The sequence below is a fragment of the Phaseolus vulgaris genome, chromosome 4 (assembly GCF_051622355.1).
Source record: "Phaseolus vulgaris cultivar YP4 chromosome 4, ASM5162235v1, whole genome shotgun sequence".
Lineage (NCBI taxonomy): Eukaryota > Viridiplantae > Streptophyta > Magnoliopsida > Fabales > Fabaceae > Phaseolus > Phaseolus vulgaris.
Window position 1 is genome coordinate 13,088,193 of NC_143501.1, and position 21,987 is coordinate 13,110,179.

The following is a 21,987-nucleotide window of genomic DNA, read 5'->3' on the forward strand; positions in this document are numbered from 1 at the left end:
TTTTTCCAAGATTTGAAAGAGCTTTGGATCATTCTTAAGTGTGTGGAATAGGATTGGGTTGTAATTCTGATCTTTAAGCTTTGTAATACCCAGGTGTATTTTATTCCCTTCTTCCTTGATTACTGTATTTTTGTATTTGTGTTGCCAAGGAATGTTGTGTGTTCTTGAGGGGTTCAAGATCAACATTCTTGGTGTGGTTTGCCAAAGGTAGTGTGTTTCTTGAGGGGTTCAAGGTCACTACTTTGGTGTGTGGTGTTTGTAATCTGGTTTTGATTGCATAGTGGAATACCCAGTGGTTTCTGGGGACTGGATGTAGCTCTTGGTGTAAGAGTGAACCAGTATAAATTGTTTGCGTGCTTATCTCTTACCCTTAACTCTTTAAATTCTGTTTTTAATTTTTTTTTATAAACTGCTGATAAAAACAACTGATTGTTTCGAAGAAACAACCGATTATTTTTCTGATATCATCTTGAAACAGTTTTGGTTCTTTGTTTCTTTGATTTCTTTCTCTGTCATTCAGCATTGATTTTCATTATACCTTCAAAGTTTGCGAAAATCCCCCTTAAACAATTCACCCCCCTCTCGTTTAAGGCCATATATTCTAACACTATACGCACCACATGCATGAATCCTCCAGTGACTTAGGTCTTTCTCATATATAGGTGTCATCTTTTACTATTTCTGGGGCCTCGCTTACGTGGCCCATTATTGCGACCAGACCACCGATGTTCGATGTCAATGTCTAATGCCGATCACTAGTGCCGACGTTTGAGGTCTGGCCAGTACATAACTAACTTATTTTTTCTACTACTTCTATCTTTTGTTTATTAACATCTCTGAATGACTTCTTATTTCACTCTTTGAGGTCCACTTTCATTCTCTTCAATTTTTCTTTTAGCACAGCCAATCTAGATCCTGCTACCTCGGTCTTAACAAAGTCTCCAAAGCTCGAATAGTGAATGGTAATACTCTACAAACACTCCAGCATCCACTTTGCACATTAACATACTTGGTTGATTTGAAAGGGTTCAGATACATGACGTGTCTCCTGACATCATTCATACTTCATGGGCATTAATGTTCGTCCTCACCATTGAGCACTAAGCATAAAATAAAACCAATAAAACTTGAATCTTAAAGAAAATAAGCATTCATAAATAACAATAACTTAAAAGATATTACATTACTATTCATTTCGAATAAGATAAATTTAGCAACTCATAATAAATCTTACAGTAAAGCTCACAGAGGAGTTGCTAAACACAACAAACAAGGATCCTATAAGTTGTTGTCAGCCTTAGGCTATTCTCTTCTACCTTAGTTTTAGTCATTGTTTCAACCTGCCAATGAAGTTCCTAGGCCTCTTTGTAGAGTTTAGTGGGATAACCAAATATCAAGACTTCTGAAAGGTTTAGGTCCCCATCTACATAATTTGATCTTAAGACTAAGACGTAATGATCAGATATGAATCTATCTAAAGTATATTGCTTGCAAGTTGGCCAAAAATCCAAGCAATCTCTAGGTATAAGAACTTTATTTGCTCTTTGCTAGACTGTTCTTTGACCTATACCATGTTAATTTCCTATTAATTAATGATATATCTATCAATTTCATGTTATATACTAATGAGTTAAAGCTCTACATTTCCCTTCTATTTATACTACCCACTCTTGTCATCCCTTTTCTCCCCTCAATTTTCCTTGCCGCGTTAAAATCACTGATGATGTTCCACATATCCCTTCCTCCTCCCTACACTTAATTATATATTCTCAAACACTACAAAAAAAATGTGTATGTGGTGGCAGTTATTAAAAACCGCCACAATTAGTTGTATAATAGGACAACTTCATAATCGTCACTTTATACAATGTATTATATGGCGTGTGCTATATGGCAGTTTGCAATTGATTATCACATTATACTTTGTGACGATCAGATCTGTCACAATACGCAGTATCGCCACACACAAATATTGTGATGGTTACAAACGTCATGTTATAAAAAATAACTGTCTACATACACTTTTGTATAATAACAAAAAAAAAATTATCATATATTTAACAAGTCGAATAAACACTAAATGGTTTAAACTTCAATAATTTTGTCATTTTATCTAAATAATAGTATATATAGTTTGTTGATGCAAAGATTATATATATATATATATATATATATTCGATGAAAGATAACTCGAAATGGAAAGGGTGTAAGTTTTTTGTGAAACTGAGAGGAATATTATTGGCATGATGACAATGTATCTTTGCAATCACAATGGAGGAACTATGGAAAGAAAGAGCTATCCGTGTGGGAAGTTAATTGCTTCAAAACTGTTGGTGAGCCCCAATGAAAGCCTCATCAAAAATTTAATTCCTTAGATAGAAGAAACCAACATGGAAGGATCGATGCAAATATAAGATATCTTTTTTTTTAGAAGATTTTACAAATGTAAGACAATTTGGAAAGGAGAGTTGCACTTTTTAAGTGAAACTGGGCATTATAATTTTATTTTTATATTGTTCCGGTCGGTTGACCAGGGTCGTCTTTATGCGTGGCTTGTCCTCACGAGCTAAGGCACCTTCATTCTGCTCCGTCTGTGAGTACCTGAAAAGAAGTGAACAAAGGGGCGCCCTCGCGGCCGTTTGCACTCCGACGATCAAGTCAGCTAGCGAGAAACATCAAAGGTTGACACACCTCCTTATCGGAACACCGTGAAGGGATGCTCTAAAGGTGGTCGAATAATACTGAGTGACTAAGATTGTGTGCCCTAATTGCCTGTGCGCACAGTGGGTGCGCCGTGAAACAACTAGGGTTTTTGGCTTTGTGTAAACTGTGAGAATTAGGTCAAAACTCGGATCCCGTTTCAAACGTTCCCAGGCCCTTTTTAAACACCTCCCACATTTAAAGTGCATTAAAGCGCATTGAAAGCGTATAAAAATATCCCTCGAAACATTCGAAATGTAATCTAAATTAACGCGTACCTTAGCGAACTTTTAGGAAAGCCTTGATGTTTTCAGTGCTTATTGCCACGTGTTCTTCTGACTTGATCGCTGCTCTACGCAGAGGGCCTCACAGTGTCGTAACCTAACTTAGAGTTATTCCATTGTGTGAGTCCTTTTCCCTCGAAGTGCATCTGGCGCAAAAGGGATGACTTTCTGGGTGCCAACTCATGCGCCCCAGCCTCTAGTCACTCTCCTTGGGAGTGTATCTACCTTTCTCTCGTACCATGCACGTGGTTCTCCCCTGGACGTGGCCCTCTCATGGGTCGTATCTGTCCCAGGGTCTCCCAGCGGTGGCGTGGGTACTTCACGAGTCAAGTTACCCCCTACTGGTACAAGAACTATGGCCTTGAAGCCACCTTTCCCTTCTCTTTGTTACTATTCTGAGCTGTCGAGGCCCGAGGCCCCCTTGCGATGTCTTAACTTGGTTGTATCTTATCTTGGCGACGCCTTAACCTGGCGACGCCTTTTCTTGGCGACGCCTCATCCTGGCGACGCCTCATCTTGGCGATGCCTCAAGCGGTCAATCGGTTGACTTCCTTCCTTGGACCCCTCAAGTGGTCCCACCATATGTTGACTTTGACTTTGACGTTGAATTTGACTTTGGTCAACACCCGGGGACGGGACGATACACAAGCCCCCAGTCTTGAGCTGATAACTTGTTCTCAGCGGAAAGACTAAGGCCTCGCCCTATTGTCCATGTGGCATTCTGATGACGTGTCATTCTCTGAGCGGCTGACGTGACATTCTCCGTACCGCTAACGTGACATTCTCTGCGCTGAGGACATGACGCTTTAAGTTACACGTTAATCTTCCGACACGTGGCTCGATCCTATGGCCAGGGACGAGCGTCGTTAGCTCTTCTCAAGCTAACGTTATAACTTTCAAAATGCGCGCTCGAGGCACTGATTCATTCGCTCCTTTCGCATTCTCTTCTATTGTTCATCTTCTCAGAACTTTCTCTGCAACTCCCGACTCTCGCATTCTTCCTCTTCGCGAAAGCTTGGACCTTTACGACTCTCACCACAAAAGGTATGGTTTTTCTGCGTCGATGACTCTTTCTCTTTACTGCATTGCTTTTATGCTTGCCTGGGGCTGTTTATCTTTCTCGCATTTGTGTTCTACTTCCTTGCTCCTTTGTTTTCCCCTTTCTGAACTTCTCGCGTGGGTAGAGGTTTCCTTAGGGTTTTCTCTTCCCCTTTCTGCCTTAACCCTATTTGCTGAACCCTTTTTCCTTTCTTCATTCTTCAGCTTTTTCATCAAATTATGGCGCGTACAAAAATGACGCCCAATCCTCCTCCCCCAAAGGTCCACTATAAGGCCCTTTATTCATGGGCTTCCGACGAACTCTTAAATGAATGCACCACCTTAACTACCGTTGAAGACATAGAGGACCATCTGGGTGACCTGCGATTGTACAAGTTCAACGCCTTCTGCAGAACCCACGATTCTCACATCTCCGTCCGTCACGGCACCCTTGGGGAGCCAGTTTGTGTGGACGACAGGTCCAATGGGGGGAAACCCTTCTTCTTCTTTTATCAAACGGTATTTAAGCGCGTCGGTCTGCGCCTCCCCTTCACAGCCTTCGAGAGGGAGCTGCTTACGGAGATCAACATAGCCCCCGCCCAGCTACACCCCAATAGCTGGGCATTCGTCAGGGCTTTCCAGATCCTGTGTGGGTACCTGGGCGTCGCACCCTCAGTGGACGTTTTCCTTCATTTCTTTGAAGTGAAAAAACAAGGGAAAAGCCTCTGGGTGAGCTTTTCCGGAGTTGCTGGCAGAATTCTCCTCGCCCTCTTCCAGAACTCTTACAAGGGTTGGAAAGGTAAGTTCTTCAGGGTGTGTTGTGCCAAACACGACCCCGCAGCCTTGGATGGCTTTCCTCTGTACTGGACGGAGAAGCCCAATCTGACCAAGCCCAAATCTTTGGATGAGCTATCCTCCGCTGATAGGGACGTGTGTGTGGCCTTAGCTGGCCTGAAGATCGTTTTCCACACTTCGACACTTATAGCTCGCGAATTTGATGCAAACGCCTTTTCTGCATATTTTGGTAGGTAAACCTACACTTGTTCGCCTTCTCATACTTGCTTCTTAGCATGCTTGCCTTTGTTGCTAAATGCTTTGTTTATCTGCCCCAATTTCTGTTTATGTCGTTGATCCGCAAATTTGCCCCAGTGGTATAGTTGATACTCTGCACTTGGTCTGTTATAGTGGTTAAAGTACCTTTGGTAAACTAAGGAACTCGGTTTTGAGTTCAAGTCCTAACTCCAAATTTTTGCGCATAACCCTGTGTATCTGATGCTTCATGCTTGACTTGGTATTGGTTTTAACCCTTGTTCTTCGGTTTGTCTAATGCAACATCAGTGATGGACTCCTCAAGGCGAGTTGAACTGGCCAAGTCCTTGAAGGCTCGCCTTAATGCAACACCTGCAAAGGCTGGCGCCTCCAACACCCCCACTACCGAGTACAACCTACCGCCACCATCACCATCACCTCACACTGCCGAAACACCCAGCTCTCCCCATTCCCTCTAAACACCAAACTCCCCCCTCATGCTCCAAGCACCTTCCACACTCCAAACATCCAACTCTCCTCCCACACTCCAAACACCCAACTCACCTCCCACATTCCAAACACCTAACTCACCCCCTCCCATTGCTGCAGTCCCATTGGCTGTAGCTAACACTCCTCCCACAGCCCTCCTTGACAAAGGCAAAAGGGTGCTCACTATTTCTTTCGAGGATGAAGACTCGGACGTGGGGTCTGCCTACAAGAGGAGGAGGACCAACCGGATCGTCTACTCACACTCCCTTTCCCCTCCTCATGGAGGGTCTTTAATGAACAACCCTTCCAGCGCCACATCTCCCTCGCCACAAACAGTTCAGGAGGAGGGGGTGGTAGAGTTTGTGCCTCTACCAACACCAACACCTGCCGCCCCAACGCCCACTCCAGAGCCCTTGGAGATTCCCCTTCCAATCAGGCAATTGATGAAGGGCTTCACTGATAGGTCGTCGCCGGGAAGCTTCTCTGGTGATAACAGGATCATACCAGCACTAATGCACAGGATCCCATCAGAACTCCACAATGGTGCCCACCGTGGGGGCGAAGAGGCTCCTTCGCCCCTCAACTAGGGGGATCCACTCCCCTTAGACCTCGACTGGGGGGCTTGTTCCCGTATGCCAATATAGTCCCACATCGCTCAGGAATCGAGGCCAATGGCAGTTTATATACTCCCTCTTCCCTTCACCCTTCGAGGCGCCTTTTAAGGACAAAACCGTGACGGAGCACCGACCTCCAAAGCGGACAATACCTCGGATGCGATGATTGACCCTAGCGATGCTGCCCAACGGATTTGAGGTCGGAACATATATGTTTGGGATAAAGAAGTTGAATTTTCAATACTATGTTTTTTATCCCTTTGCTATATTTTTTTATGTTATTTAATACATTATATAAGAAAATTATTAATTATAAATTATTTTTAAAGAAAATAAATAAGTAGTTAATATATTGACTAAATTAGATAAATTTTAGATATTAAAAAAGTTATTACTATCTGAATCAATTTTTAATTTAAATTGGTATCTTATTAGTAACCAGGTTTTAGCTACCAACTTTAAAATCTAAATAATTAGTATCTAAAATTTTAGTTACTAATTTAGAAACTATTTATCAATAATAAAAATTAATTTGAATACTATTAACTTTTTTAGTCTCTAAAATAAAATATAATATAATTAATATAGCAACTATTTTTTTTTTTAAATTATTTTTTATTTAATAATTTTTTAGTAGTAATATGAGTTAGAGCATCACAAATACTACATATATACATACATACTTATATATATATATATATATATATATATATATATATTACTGTTAAAAAATGTCAATCATAACTTTAATTTTTATTTCTTAATCTTTTTCTAAATTGAAAATCATTAGTATAATTTTTCACAAATGAATAAATTTTAATTATTAAATTTCTTTTCTTAATTAATCTATTTTTCTAAATTGATAATCATCAATGTATTTTTAGATAAATTGATTGACCTTAATTATTAACTTTCATCTTAATATTATTCTCAAATGGATGCTCACTTAAATGGTTTAAACTTCATTAATTTTGTCATTTTATCTAAATAACAATAGCTCAACAGTTTAATGGACTGTTTGCATGCTTGAAAGAGAATATGGTATCATGTATTAAGAATTAGTGAAAACCATTTTTTTTTCTTTGATCTTTACGTGGAATTTGATTTTGGGTCGTATTTTTAATTTGAAGAATTTACTATTTCATTTTTTAATAGTGATTAAATTAATAATATCCCTTCTTATTTTGCAACATTTAAAAAGTATCATTACTTATTAATATGTGGAAAAAAACTATCATTTTATAAAATAATTAAATAAAAACTAATTTTAAAGAGAAAAAAAAATAATTATTTATTGTATTAACTAGATTAGATACTATTTTATAAATTAAAAAATTATTAATATCTAAATTAGTTTCTACTACTAATAAATAGTTTTTAAATTGGTATTTAATTAGGTACTAAAGTTTTAGCTACCAACTTTATATTCTAATTACACTACACGAAAAAAAAAAGTTTTAACGGAGGTTAATAAAACCTTAGGAATTGATTTAATTAACAAAAAATTTTAACCTCGTTAAGTTTCAAAGGTTATTCTAAAACCTTAGCAAAATAAAATAATTTTTTTTAACCTTTGTTAAATTCCAAAGGTTTATTTTAAAACCTCAGCAAAATAACGGAGGTTTGTTTAACCTTCGTTAAATTCCAAATGTTTATTTTAAAACCCCAAAAAAATAATGGAGGTTTTTAAACAATCGTTAAATTCCAAATGTTTATTCTAAAACCTCAACAAAATAACATAGCTTTTTTTAACCTTCATTAAATTTCAAAAATTTATTGTAAAATCTCAATAAAACACTCCAAATTTTTCAAAACTTCAATAAATAAATATAATTAAATCTATTTATAAATAAATAATTAAAAATGAATCTAATAATTAATTCATTGCGAAAGTGAGAAAAAACAAAGTTAATTTCTTCTTGCAATATGTTCTTGCAATCTTTAGGAAGAACACGCATGGCTTTCAAGTCCACATCTGATAGATAATGCAATTATTTAGGATATATAAAGCAGTGATAAACACCAATTGTTGTCGAACTAAGTAACAGTGGCTTGTGATCCATGTTTGGGCAGTAAGGTGATGAAAGAAACAATATTGGAGTAAGAAGAAGATAGTGTCTTATTTAGTGTTCTTCTCCTTACATATAATAGATATAAGTGTGGCTGAATTGTGATTTCTTTTTAGGACTGTCGCTGATGACCATTGAGTTTGTGCCGAGGAGTAGTGCGTCTACAGTGGAAGAGAGAAATCAGGAGGATTGTTAGATATGGTGGAAAATGAAGGTTATTTCAAACGCAAGTCATTTTATGAAAATTTTGAAACTCATTGTATTTTATAGAGGTCCTTAAACCCATGATATTTTGTGGAGGTTTTGAAACTCATGATATTTTATGGAGGTTCTTAAACCCATGGTATTTAACAAGGGTTCTGAAATACTTTTTCTGAGGTTTAAAAAAAACCCGGGGAACACCTTTCTCAAAGATGGTTTAGCGGGAGAAACTGCAACACTGGGTAAATGACTTAATAGAAGTTTTAACCTTGGATAATGTAAAAATAAACCTCGTTAAAACCATTTTTTCTTGTAGTGCTAGTTGGTAGCTAAAATCTTGGTAGATAATTAGATACCAAATTATAAATTATTTATTAATAATAAAACTAATTTAAATACAAATAATTTTTTAATCTCTAAAATAATATTTAATTTAATTAATAGAGTGACTAATTATTATTTTTAAAATTAATTTCTATTTAATTATTTTCTTTTGTAATGTATACTCATGTTTTTTTTAAAGTTAAAAAATTAAATTTACAAAGTTAAAAATATAAAGACTACAACTAAGTCTGACTAAAACCTCAGGAAACAAAACTCATTTTTCTTTAAATAATAGTATAATAAGTTGTAACCATACACTCTTTGATATAACTTTGATATATTTGTTCCAAATGTTGTTTATTATTGAATAAAAATTATTTTAATAAACCATGAGCGAAAAAATATTGAAAATTACATAAAAAAAAATATAAATATAAATATACAGATTAAGGTCGAAAAAAAAAATGAGATAGTCAAGCATCATTTTTTTTAAAATTAGCTGTTAAATAAAATGAAATTTAAAATTATAATATAAAAATTAAAAATAAATTTAGGATATTTAATGTATAAAATTGGAATAAAATATATTAACAAGAGTGATAACATATAACTCCTAAAGTCTATTCAGATGTGAAAACCTTATTGACCCTTAATTCTTTGCAAAAATGAACCAACCCTTGTGTTCATTTCATAATATATCATTCCTTATATAAAAAAAAAACTCCTAAAAACACTTTGAGTTGAGATTTTTTTTTTAAATGTCACTGTTCATTGGTTTTATGCTCTTATTTAAGAGCAAAGCTAAGATTATTTATGTATATAAAAAAAATTAGTTAATAATAAAACGTGTGTTTAAAAAAAGTCTTACTGAATGAGACGTCTTAACATTTGAGTTTGTAAAAATTTCCAACTTTGATCTTTCATTTTGTATTGTGAATAGTGAAATGTGAAATGTGAATTGTGATTACCATATTACTACAAAAGGCAGGTTAAAGAAAGAGGTGAAGAGACACTTACATGCCCTTTTTGGATGGCATTGGAAAACCATAACAAGAAATACCTCACTTCATTTATCTAGTTAGGTGTGATGCTCTTTTCCATTGACAAATCCAATACCCTCACAGAGAAAAAAGAGTAGAAAAATAGTAATTAATTTTGATTTTAATTCCTATAAATTCTTTTTACTTTTTTCCACCTATGTACCATTTGAAATATTCATTTTCAATCCTTATAAAATATTTGGATTTTAATTTAGTTCCTATAAAATATTTTTCTTCAATTTTTACTTTTCAAAAATTTTTACTATTTCTAATTCTCAATATTCATTTTAAGATAAAAAAAATAAATATTATATCAAAACACTAATAAGCATTAATATTTATTCAACATATTAAATATAACTATATATAATATTAGAGATCCAGAGAAGTAATTTTAAATTTTTTTAAAAAAAAACTACAGGTATTAAAGTCAAAACTGAGTTGAAAAAGTAGTATTAAAAAAAGAAAAAGTTGCAGCATGATTAAGCAACTAAGGGAGGGTTGTGATGAAAATTAAGAAGAGGTTTATCAGAGAAGGAATTACCTAAGCCAAGTACTGGAACTCAGATCCAAGTGCAGATTCTCCAACCGTACCATGCATGTATATAATATAGTTTCTTTTCCCAGGTTGTGAGGTACAAAAGAAATCCAAAGAGCTTAGGTTATGAAAGAGGACCAAGAAGCCATCCATGACTCTGTGTAAACACCAACTACAGGTTACTGAATATACAAACTGATAAGAGGGCAGGGACGACCCCCACTCTCAAACTGCAACCATAGCAATGGTGTCAGAGATTGGATGAGTTTTCCGGGCTGAAAATGACAGTAGGAGGTACGGTTCACTCCAATGAACCCTAATTTTTGTAATTACCAATTTGTCTTTTTTGCTCAGTCGGTAGCTAGTACTTTTTCTTCTGTTTTTTTAATTCAGAATCAATCCCTTTTCGCCACTGTTTCAATTAAGATTATTCACTGTTTCAATAGTAAAGAAAATATATTTGGGTTTTGTACATAAATTAACACACTCTATCAAAGGATCATAATGAGGGTTTCATTTTAATATCTTGAGTGTAACAAACTATATACTCATGTGGATTTCTGGTATACAAAAAAAATTATGGTGACAATGTCTGAAAAGTATGGATTTTTGAAAAATGATTATGGAGTGCGGAAGTTTTCATTAATATTCAGAATGGAAAGTGCATGTTTTATATGAATCTAAAGAGAGAGAGAGAGATGTTAATTTTGTTGGTGATTGATTGATTAATTGGTTACTATTTACTATCTTACCTTCCTCGTTGAAGGGTATCAAAACTTTTTTTGTACAGAAGAAACAGTGAACCGTGTTTGCACCGTTTCACTTCCACCCACCTTTTAGAAACCCTTGGGTTAAAAAGTTGAAGCCCCATGATAGGAAAAAACCCCAATTTTCACTAGTTAATTTCTACAGCAATGTGTGATAAATTTTTCACCAGGCACCCCATTTTGGTTGCTCAGAAGTTAAGCATGTATAATTTGAAATTAACGCATCAGAGATTACGTAGACCTACTTTTAATCCCTCATTCCTTCAAATTCTGTGAGGGCTAAGCAGAACCCTAACCCTAACGACACCAGAGACAATCACAGGAAAAAAACACACACATATTAACGGGTTCAAAAGTTGAATGATTTGACCCCCTGCTCTGCTTACGTTGCTTCCACATAATGAGGCAAAAAACCCACAAATTATGTGTCTTGCACTCGGTTTACTTAAACTATTACAGTCTCTTTCTCTCTCACTCACTCACACTCTCACAGACACAAACAACACTCTCTTTCTCTCTCTTCCTCGCTGCCAACGAACCAGATCCAGCAGATAATCCATCCACATAACAATAGACACTATGCACGCAAAGCAAATCCAACTTCCATCATTGGCCTAATTGAAACCCCTTCTTCTTAACCATTTCTTTAAGCACTCTTTTTTTTCTTCTTGGATGGGTTATAGTGTTGGCATAACTCATCCCTACTCTCTAGCTCTATCCCTTCTCTGAACCCTTTATATTAAAGGGTGTGTTGGGGCATCACTTTGGACCATTAAGTTGGGAGCTGAGGGTTAAAACCAGTTCATTGTTCGGAGGAAGATAGACATACACTTCTTCAAGAGCTAGGGTTTTTGTCCCCTCTCTCGAACTCATTAATTGAAAAGACAGAAAAAAAAAATCTTCAAATGTTCCCTTACAGTTCCAACCCCTACCCTTCTTTCCCTTCATCATCTTCTTCATTCCATCCTTTTCCATTCCTCAACCTTGAGAATGCTTCTGCAAGCAACACCCTTCTTCATGATCCACTTTCTGTGCCTTACTTACCAACTCATCACAACCCTCCAAACATCCAAGAAGCACTGAGCAATTTGCCAGTCACAGATCACAACTGTGGTGGTGGAGGTTCTGCAATGACCAAACCTGACCCAAATGGTGGTGGTGGTGCTCCTCACTATGGCCTTTCTTGCTTCCTCACAAAGAAGCCAGCTAAGAAAGACAGACACAGCAAGATTTACACCTCTCAGGGTTTGAGGGACCGGAGGGTGAGGTTATCCATTGAGATTGCTCGCAAGTTCTTTGATCTTCAAGACATGCTAGGGTTTGACAAAGCCAGCAACACCCTTGAGTGGCTCTTCAACAAGTCCAAGAGAGCAATTAAGGAGCTGGCAAGGAGCAAGAACAGCACCAACAGTGAAGAAGGAGCCAAGAGCTTCTCTTCTTCATCTGAGTGTGATGATGACTGTGAAGTGATTTCCGAGATCAGGCAGAAACAACAACTCATCACTGGTGATGCTGCTACTCCACACAACCTACAACATGGGTTAGATTCAAGCGATAATAAGTCACCGACATCGCTGGCTGGAAGGGAGAAGATGAAGTTGAAAAGGACACAGAAGGAACCTGCAAAGATGAAGGAGTCAAGGGAGAAAGCAAGAGCAAGAGCAAGGGAAAGGACTAGTAACAAGATTATGTGCAATGTTAATTCCAACACAGGGAGGGTGCAACAAGACATGAAGAAAAAGTACCCTGCAATTGAAAATAACCACTCTCAATTCATGCATCAATCAAGGTCACCCACTCACCCTCATCACCTTGTGGGAAGTGAAGCACCTAGAGATGACTTTAACGTTATTGAGGAATCCATAGTGATCAAGAGAAAGTTGAAGCCATCATTGATGTCCTATTCTCATCACCATCACCAAAATCTTATGATCCCTAAGGAACCACCATGTTTCAACAACAACAGTGAGTACCACCCCTTCTCCAATTTATCTCCAAATTGGGATGCTAATGGATCCACTGGCCGTTCCAACTTCTGTGCCATAGCTAGCATGAATCCATCCACAGGTATGTGTGGTTGTTGTGTGTTTCATGAAAATGATACTAGTGCTAACTAAGCTCTCTTCTAGAAGCCTTCTATTTTGATGATATTCATAGTTCTGTAAGTTTTCAATTTTCAGGGCTTCAAATCTTTGGAAAGTCTTGGGAGGAGTGCACCAATCCACGTTTACACTAGATTGTATGTGTGTGTGTGTTAGCTTTTCCTTTTCCTTTTGTATTTTTCAGTATCATCTGATTCTAATGAAACTCTTCTAGCGGTTTGCCAAGGAATCATATGAAGGCAACTTTCTGTGTTTTCAACCAGTAACTTTTCTGTCCTATATTCCCTTTCCACAAAATGTTTGTACCTCATCTTCTTTTGCTCATCATCAGCCAATGGCGTGTGACAGTTGGCACAAAGGTTGCAGCTGCGTGTATTGGTTTCTGACCAATATTTAAAGTGTCGATGGCATTGCATAATGTCAATTAGTTATCAAGAAACTGTTCCTTCCAGAAGATTTTAAATATTTATATATTTGGTTAAGATCGTTCAACAGTGACTAATATTTATATATTCCTTTGTTATTAAAACTTTTCAAGAACTTGATTATATACCTTATTGCAAGAGGAGATGGTACTACAGAAATCTCAAGGTTTTTCCGCTTCTGTTTGTAGTCGAGCTATTCATGTAGCCATGCACTTCCTGATTCACATTATTAATCACTAAGTGTGAGTACAAAAACCAAAACTCATTAATATACTACTTTTCTAAGTATATAGAGATTGCAAATAGATGAAACTCAACTTAAATACAGAAGAATAGAAGTAAACCACGTTAGATTTCACATCATACAAGATTGTAAAAATCATAGAGAAATTCTGAAGAAGTAGTGGGGTGTCTTTTTTGTATACCTTTGACAGTATGATTTGCTTTCTATCAAACAATTTTGTTTTCATTTTAGTTGTAGCTATTTCAAGTTAAAATAATCTGATTCATGTTTTGTCTCAAAAGGTTTGATAGTTTGGTGTAACATATTAATTAATTTTCTAAATGCATAGACAGATTGAAGTATCAGCTACATAAATAATTATGGGAATGGACACAGGTATTTATACTCGTATTACCACTATTAATATCGCAATTATCATCTACTTCAGGTTTATGTATATTTGATGCAGCATTCATTTTTGGCAGTTCCATCTTTGAAACTTGGTTTCTGATTGTGAATAATTTCATGTTGTCTCATCATGTCTTTCACTAATTTTTCGTTCAAATAGAACATCTTCATCTCTTGTAGATCTTGAATATAATTAGGGACCATTCTGAGCTCTATGATGCTTAAACAATATATCGTAGCAGCAAATGGCCAAATAAACGATTTTAGATACCCAAAGGGTTAATTCACTAAAAAATAGCAACAATTAAGAGTAGAAGATGTGATATTTTACAGAAATGGATTTTTTTTGTTGAAAGCTTTGCATTTGATCATCTTAAGAGCACTTGGTTGTAACAAATGCATGAGTATCTTCCCAAGACTAAATTGAATTTCTGAATTGCCAACTGCATATTAATATTCCCACCTAGAAATAACAGCATTAACTGTGCGATTAACATTCATGAGTCCAGGTATTTGACAGTTAATTTTTCTCTCCACAGATTAATTTAGAAGAATCAAAAAGATTTTCTATTCTGGCATTTTTTTTTCTGGTATCTACACTTTTTTGTGGGTTGCTAAATGAAATGGCAAAGATTATTACAGATGTAGTACTGTCTTTGAACAGATATACTGTTGGTAAGACTACGTCTGTGATGTCAGATACGACATACATACTTCGATTGATATGATTTGATTTGATTTTCACCTGACTTTCCTAATTTTTATGTTATGTTGATTCTTTTCTACTTGTACAAACTGGTGCTACGTTTCTTTTCCCTTATAACTAATTCTCAATTCATCAACAACATTAATGCAAACATAAAGAGTCTCGAATACACATAAAGGTGTGGCTGAGATTATATTTGCTTTCGTCATTTGCTTTAACCTAAAAGCTTTTAGCCATTCATGTAAGGTATGTGAGGATTTTAAAACCTATAAGCATCTACTGTTTTTCTTTGGTAAAAAATTATCCCAATGAACAAACAAAGATGAAGAGAACTTGCAAAACTTAATTATTCTGTCTTGGAGTATACAATTGTTAGGGTTTAGGAGAGTACATATTTTTATAAAGGTTATATACATATTTCATATTTATTATATAAGGGTTATGTTTTTACCCTTAAGATAATATCATTACTGTGAATTACTAATATAAGATATTATTCGTTTTAAAATTTGTAACTCTGGTTGTCCTAAAATATGTATTGAAAGGTTCACCACAAGAAAATCATCAAATAGAAATCAATTTTTAGAAATCAAAATAATTAGTTATTATAGTAACTAAATTAGAGACCATTTTAGGGACTAAATAAATTTTTAGTTTCTAAATTAGTTTATATTATTGTTAAATGATTTCTAAATTGGTATCTAATTAACAACCAAAGTTTTTGCTATCAAATTTAGAAACTAAATAATTGGTAGTTAAAACATTGGTGACTAGTTAGATACTAATTTAAAAACCATTTAACAACAATAGAAACTAGTTTAGAAACCAAAAATTTACTCAATCCCTAAAATAGTCTCTAATTTAATCACTATAACAACTAATTATTTTGATTTCTAAAAATTAATTTCTATTTGATGATTTTCTTGTAATGATTAAAAAAAATTATATATAAACTATCATTCATCTCAACTTTTATTATTCATCTCAACTTTTATTATACTAAAAGTATTAAAACAGTCAAAAACAAGTTGAATCCTTTATCAAATATTTCAATTAATTTATTTATTTTTTATTGATAAAAAAAATAATGATCGAATCCATAGTTGCATAGATAAAATAATTTTTAATAGTATCTATATGCGATCATATATAAATTTCAAGGAAACATATATATGATGAAATAATGATCATAAACAAACTCTGCAAGAGACTGCGTCCCAAATCACTGTTTACTTTGAGCATCTGCACAGATATTGAGAAGATCTTCCAATTCAAATGGTTCTCATACTTAATTATTGCGATTCATGAAGGAAAATGAAATGGAATATATATAATTGTACAACTAAGATAATGTATTATTCAAGAACTAATAAGTTAAAACAATTACTGGCAAAATTTTGCTACGATTCTATGTTTTGGTGGAGAAGCTTTTCCATGATGTGCAACATAGTTTGGTCCATTTTTTTTAATATATGATACAACTTTTCTTTTTCCTTTTTTTCCGTGCTTTCTTTTTCATGAAAAGTTGAATTTACATGAATGATATAAATCATGAGTCATATTACACACTACAACACTTGATTTGGTCCCAACATGATTTGGGAAAGTGCCATAGAGTTTTCAAATGGCCTACACACATTTGCTTGTCTTTTAAATTTGGAGTCTGATCGGGTGTTAAAATTTACAACAAATGGAAAATGAATAAGAAAAGGAAACAAATATACTTAAAAAAAATGCAATTATGCATAGTTTTCTTTTCTATTATGACATCTCTAAAGAAAAATTACTAGCTTTACCTACTTTTTTTTTTCCATTTCCTTTTTACATAATTTTTTTCATAACACTTCAGTATGAGTGTACTGGTAGAGACCGAATAATTCCAGGACACTTCGGTACCCGACTGTCATATATAAAATGCATTAAGGTAATATGATATTAACACAAATTAAAGTGTATGAAAAACTAGGTAATACACTCTTAATCATGGTATGCATGTTAATCTTAGAGTTCAACCGTAAAAGAGCATCAAGACCGTATAAGTAGGCATAACAATCAAAGCAAATATACGTATTATTACCACATTAATTGCACCTGAATATCTAATACTCACTTGAGTGTCGTCAAAGAACCTTTTACTGAATGAAAGGAATCAATTGTTCAACCATTAACAATTATTGTCTGAGCCTCTCACACAAGAATATTATCTCTAAAGAAAAATTACTACTCTTATCTATCACTACTACTAGAAAATCATTAGAGACAAAAAATAATTAATTACTTTATTAACTAAATTAAATATTATTTTAGATTAAAAAAATAATTATTAGTATCTAAAATAATATCTAATTTAATTAATATAATAACTAATTATTTTTTTAAATTAATTTTTATTTAATAATTTTCTTACAGTGCAATTTTTTCTTTCATTTCTTTTTTACATGATTTTTTTTTCATAACACTTTATTTATTTTCTCTTTTCTCTTACATATCTAATCTTATATTTGAAGATATGTTAAATAGACAGATATGAATTGACGAATTGCAACGCAGTTCTGTTAGTCAGGTGCCAAGGTGGAAAAGTTACTCCTATTCTTAATCCTTTATTTTATTTTAGTTTAATAATTTTAACAAAATAATTTATCTTTAATATTAAATAAAAATAAAAATAATTAAAGGTGAAATAAAGATGAAAAAAAGTATTTCTTCTTAAAGATTTCAAGAATAATTTTATCATTTATATATATATATATATATATATATATATATATATATATTCTTTGTTAAATTACCTTCCAGTAAGAAGTATATACAGTTTATTTTTAATCAAACTAACCTTTTTCTCTATTTCTTCATTGGCTTCCTCTGTCCATCTTTGCTCCTCTGTCTCCATCTATCTATCTGTCCACATAACTCCATTAGGTTTTTTATCAATTTTTCAATTCAAATATCATATTTTAATATTTAAATACATAAGCATTATATTGTTTTATTTTAATAATAAAATATTTTACTATAATATACTATTATAAAAACTGCAAAATTTATTAATATATAAAATGATTTCTATTATTAATAAAATTTATAAATTAGTTTCTATAATTAGTTTGTAAAATTGATAACTAAAATCTTAGTAGATAGTTAGAGATTAATTAACTAATTAGATATCAATTTAAAATTTAATTTATAAATTTAAAAACTACTTTATATACTAATAATTTTTAATCTATAAAATAATATCTAATTAGTTAATATAGTAATTAATTATTTTTTTATTTTTAAAATTGATTTCTAATTAATAAATTTTCAATTTTATAATATATAACTAAACCGATTTCATTTGAGTGAATTGGTTTAATACAAATAAGTTAAACTTAATTTTACTATCTTAAACCTATCGTACTACTTACAATCTCGTTCCCTTTATTCTCACGCTCTAATTCCTCGGTCACATTTTAAACTAATATCAATATCATTTGCACTAACTAAAAATTAATCTTTAATCATTCTTCTAATCTTTTCCTAAGTCACATCATCACTAACAAGCTTTTGGAAGGGCTCACATCTTGTTAGGGTTACATCTCTTAACTATGAGTACTCATTACACACATGTCTTGCATGTGATATATATTAATTGTAAGAGTGTATTTTTTTTATCGATAAAAAAAAGTTAATAAAAAAATATTTGAAAAGTGTTGAGCAAACAACATCATTAAAAAAAGACATATATTTAGATGGGGCTTAAACTTAATCCCACCATAATTCTACTTTCTCAATTAAGTGTTGAGCATTAGGCTTAATTAAAACTAAATTTGTTAGTTATGGAACAATTATGCTTCCTTCTTTGGCCATACATACACAGCCCCTTATTTATAAGATGTTGAGAACAAACTACAAATAGCTTCCTTTTGCACACATGGTGCTACCTTTTATGTCCATTCAATCACAATTAATGGCCTCCCATAACTATTTTTTTTTCTCATATTAATTATAAGTCTAGATGATGTACGAAAATATTTTAGAAAATTGAGAGTGCAGTATTAACTACAGATTTTTTTATTAATATTTGGAGGACAAGAAATATTTTAAATACGTACAAAACTACAATCATCAATTTTGAACCATAATTTTGAATCTCGTACAAATATTGTTCTTTGTCCAGTTATGGTTTTCTTACACTCCACTAAGTCATAGGGTAATTTACTTGCTGATAAAAAAAAAGTCATAGGGTAATCTTATTCAGAATACTGTTGTCGTCCATTAAATTTTCACCCACAAAAATTGAATACAAAATTTTACTGCATGACATAGTTAGTCTATAATTTCTTAAATTAATAATGAAAAAAGTACTTATCATGTGGAATAATTTCGTCCAACAAAGCTATTTTATAATTGATGGTTTGTTTTAAGAAAATTGTGGATTACTTTTAGATAAATTATACAATAAAATCATTAAATAGAAATCAATTTTAGAGACAAAAAACAATTAGTTTGGTAATAAAAACTTGGTAGCTAATTAGATACCAATTTAGAAACTATTTATTAATAATATAAACTAATTTAAAATTAATAACTTTTTTAGTTTTTAAAATAATCTCTAATTTAGTCACTATAACAACTAATTATTTTATTTATCTAAAATTGGTTTCTATTTAATGATTTTCTTGTAGTGAAGGGGTTGATTACTAAACTATGTGTTAGTCTTGGTTGGATATATTATGAGTAACCATTATGATGCAAAAACGCATTTGTTACAGTTGAAGATGTCAAAGAAGAATGAATAGGTAAATAGAGTCCGGAGAAGTGTATGGGTGACAATAATAAAACAGATATGGAAACATAGAAATAATGGTATCTTTAGAAGTGACAAAATTGATCCCATGGAGATTTTTCGTATAACTCAATTTAAGGTTTGGGCATGGATTATTTCGAAATAATATATTTGATAGATTTTTCTTATTTAGATTGGTGTATGGATAAGTGTTGTGTGTGCTATGTTAAAAAATTTATAAAATGTGTTTTAAAGGACTAATTTCACGCCTAGCCAGCTAGGAGAAGGTGAATGTTTTATCGTAGGTAACAGGTACGGATGCACGAGGAAGGAGGAAGCAAGGGCGAGAGCTAGACAAATAGTCAGGTGGAGATTGGGGCTTGAGTTGGCTGAAAACTAAATGAACACGAAGGTGGAAGCCTGCACATGCCAAGTGTTGGTTATTAATTCTGATTTTATTATTATTAATTCTGATTTTATTACCCTTAAACTATTTTACCCTTATATTGCATTAATGGTCAATTTATAGGTTTGTTAGTATTTTTATTTGATAGCTTACCGTAATTGTAATTTTATTATATATATGATTGAGTAAATCAAAATGAATAAAATCAATTTTTTAATTTTGTGCAATTATGTTCAATCAGTTGCTATAAGTTTTTGTTTTTTCTTATTTCCTTCTATTAGTTCCTACAAAGTGTGTAAAGTTTCTGGATGATGAGATTGAAGATGGAAAACGAATGTAAAGCTAATGGCAAGGTAAGGAGAATGGGTTGGACTTCTACAATTTAGGCAGCAAAAATGTGGTCACAATAAGTAGCCAGGTATGCGAGTAAAGTGATTGTGATATGTGCATTTGAGATTTAAAAGAAATATAACTCTGATTATTGTTGGCAGAATTGACTGGTCGATATTAATTAGGACTAGATTATGCAGTATAAATTGTGAACAACATTCCAAATATATGAAAGGGATAGGCAGCTAGAGCATGACTGTGTTAAGATGCTGTGGTTTAAATTTAGATGGTAATGTAATATGTTTTGGAATCACTAATGGGTAGGTGATGAGCAGGTCTTGGAGAATTTTATATTGAGACATTTTTAAAGTGTTTCACTTAATTTTATTTATTCATGGTAAAAAAAACTAATCAATACTCAAGACAGAGTCTACTTTTTAGATTGAAACAACGCTAGAGGAGGAAAACAAAAATGAAACAACATTTTTCTTCATAAACTTCCCAAGCAATTCCGGTGAAATAGAAATGTGGAAGATATTTCAGGAGAAGACTCAAGGAAGTATTCATACAATAGAAGATCGATTGGAAAGGAAGAAGGTTTGATTTGTAAGATTTTTTTAGGATAGGAATGTTGAACACTAGAAAAAGAAATTAGATGACATTAGAATCGACGATACTAAAATATACGTAAACAGAACTAGATTTCAGAAGGGGGTAGAAAGCAAGACCAGTCAAGAAAACATAAAAACCAAACCAGAGAGCAACGAGAGAATGGGGAACATTGGTATGGCGAAAAAGGCAAATTTTGCAAACGTATGCACAAACCTTAAAGAATCAAAGTCCGATGATAGATTTTGTAGAAAACTGGAAGGGCATGGAGATAACTGCAGAGGAATGCCACACTATGTTTGAATGATGTTATGAAAAGTAAACAAGTGAAAAAGAGAGAGAAAGAATAGATAAATTAATGGGTAAATATGAGAGTGGTTTGAATTTTAAAAAATAAAGAAAATAAGATAAAAGCACTTTTATTATAATGCTATTTTATTTCACTATTCATGCTATTATTTATATTTACATAATTTTATTTAAAAAGATTAAAAGAAATCAAAAGTAGGCTTCATAATCAATTATTTGACTTTCATAATAAATTATGTGATATTCATAAAGTCAGTCAGTTTTTTAACAGTAGCAACTTATTTATTACGTTATTAACTTTTCACCTATTTCAATTCACATTTACACAAAACATTTTTCACAGATAATTTGTTCAACCCAATACAACCTAAAAATAGAAAATACATATCATAAAAAGAAAATTAAGTTTTAACAACCTTCATCTCCTGCACAATGAATTAACAACCCTATTATAATATAATATCAATCAAGTTTAAAAATTATCTTATCTACTCATATTTATAGTATTATATTATCATAATAAGAATGTTAAATAGTTATATATAAAATGGATGTTTTATTATAAAGTGTAATAATCTCCTAACATATATTATAATTCAAACTTATTA

General features: G+C 33.0%; 1 protein-coding gene across 1 annotated transcript; it reads left to right on the plus strand.

The window, feature by feature from the left end:
* Positions 1-11,477: 11,477 nt before the first annotated feature.
* On the plus strand, positions 11,478-13,687 carry LOC137837278 (uncharacterized). Its single transcript, XM_068646237.1, has 2 exons — positions 11,478-13,160; positions 13,274-13,687. The coding sequence occupies exons 1-2, from the start codon at positions 11,999-12,001 to the stop codon at positions 13,327-13,329; spliced, it is 1,218 nt and encodes a 405-aa protein (XP_068502338.1). The 5' UTR covers positions 11,478-11,998; the 3' UTR covers positions 13,330-13,687.
* Positions 13,688-21,987: the final 8,300 nt, after the last annotated feature.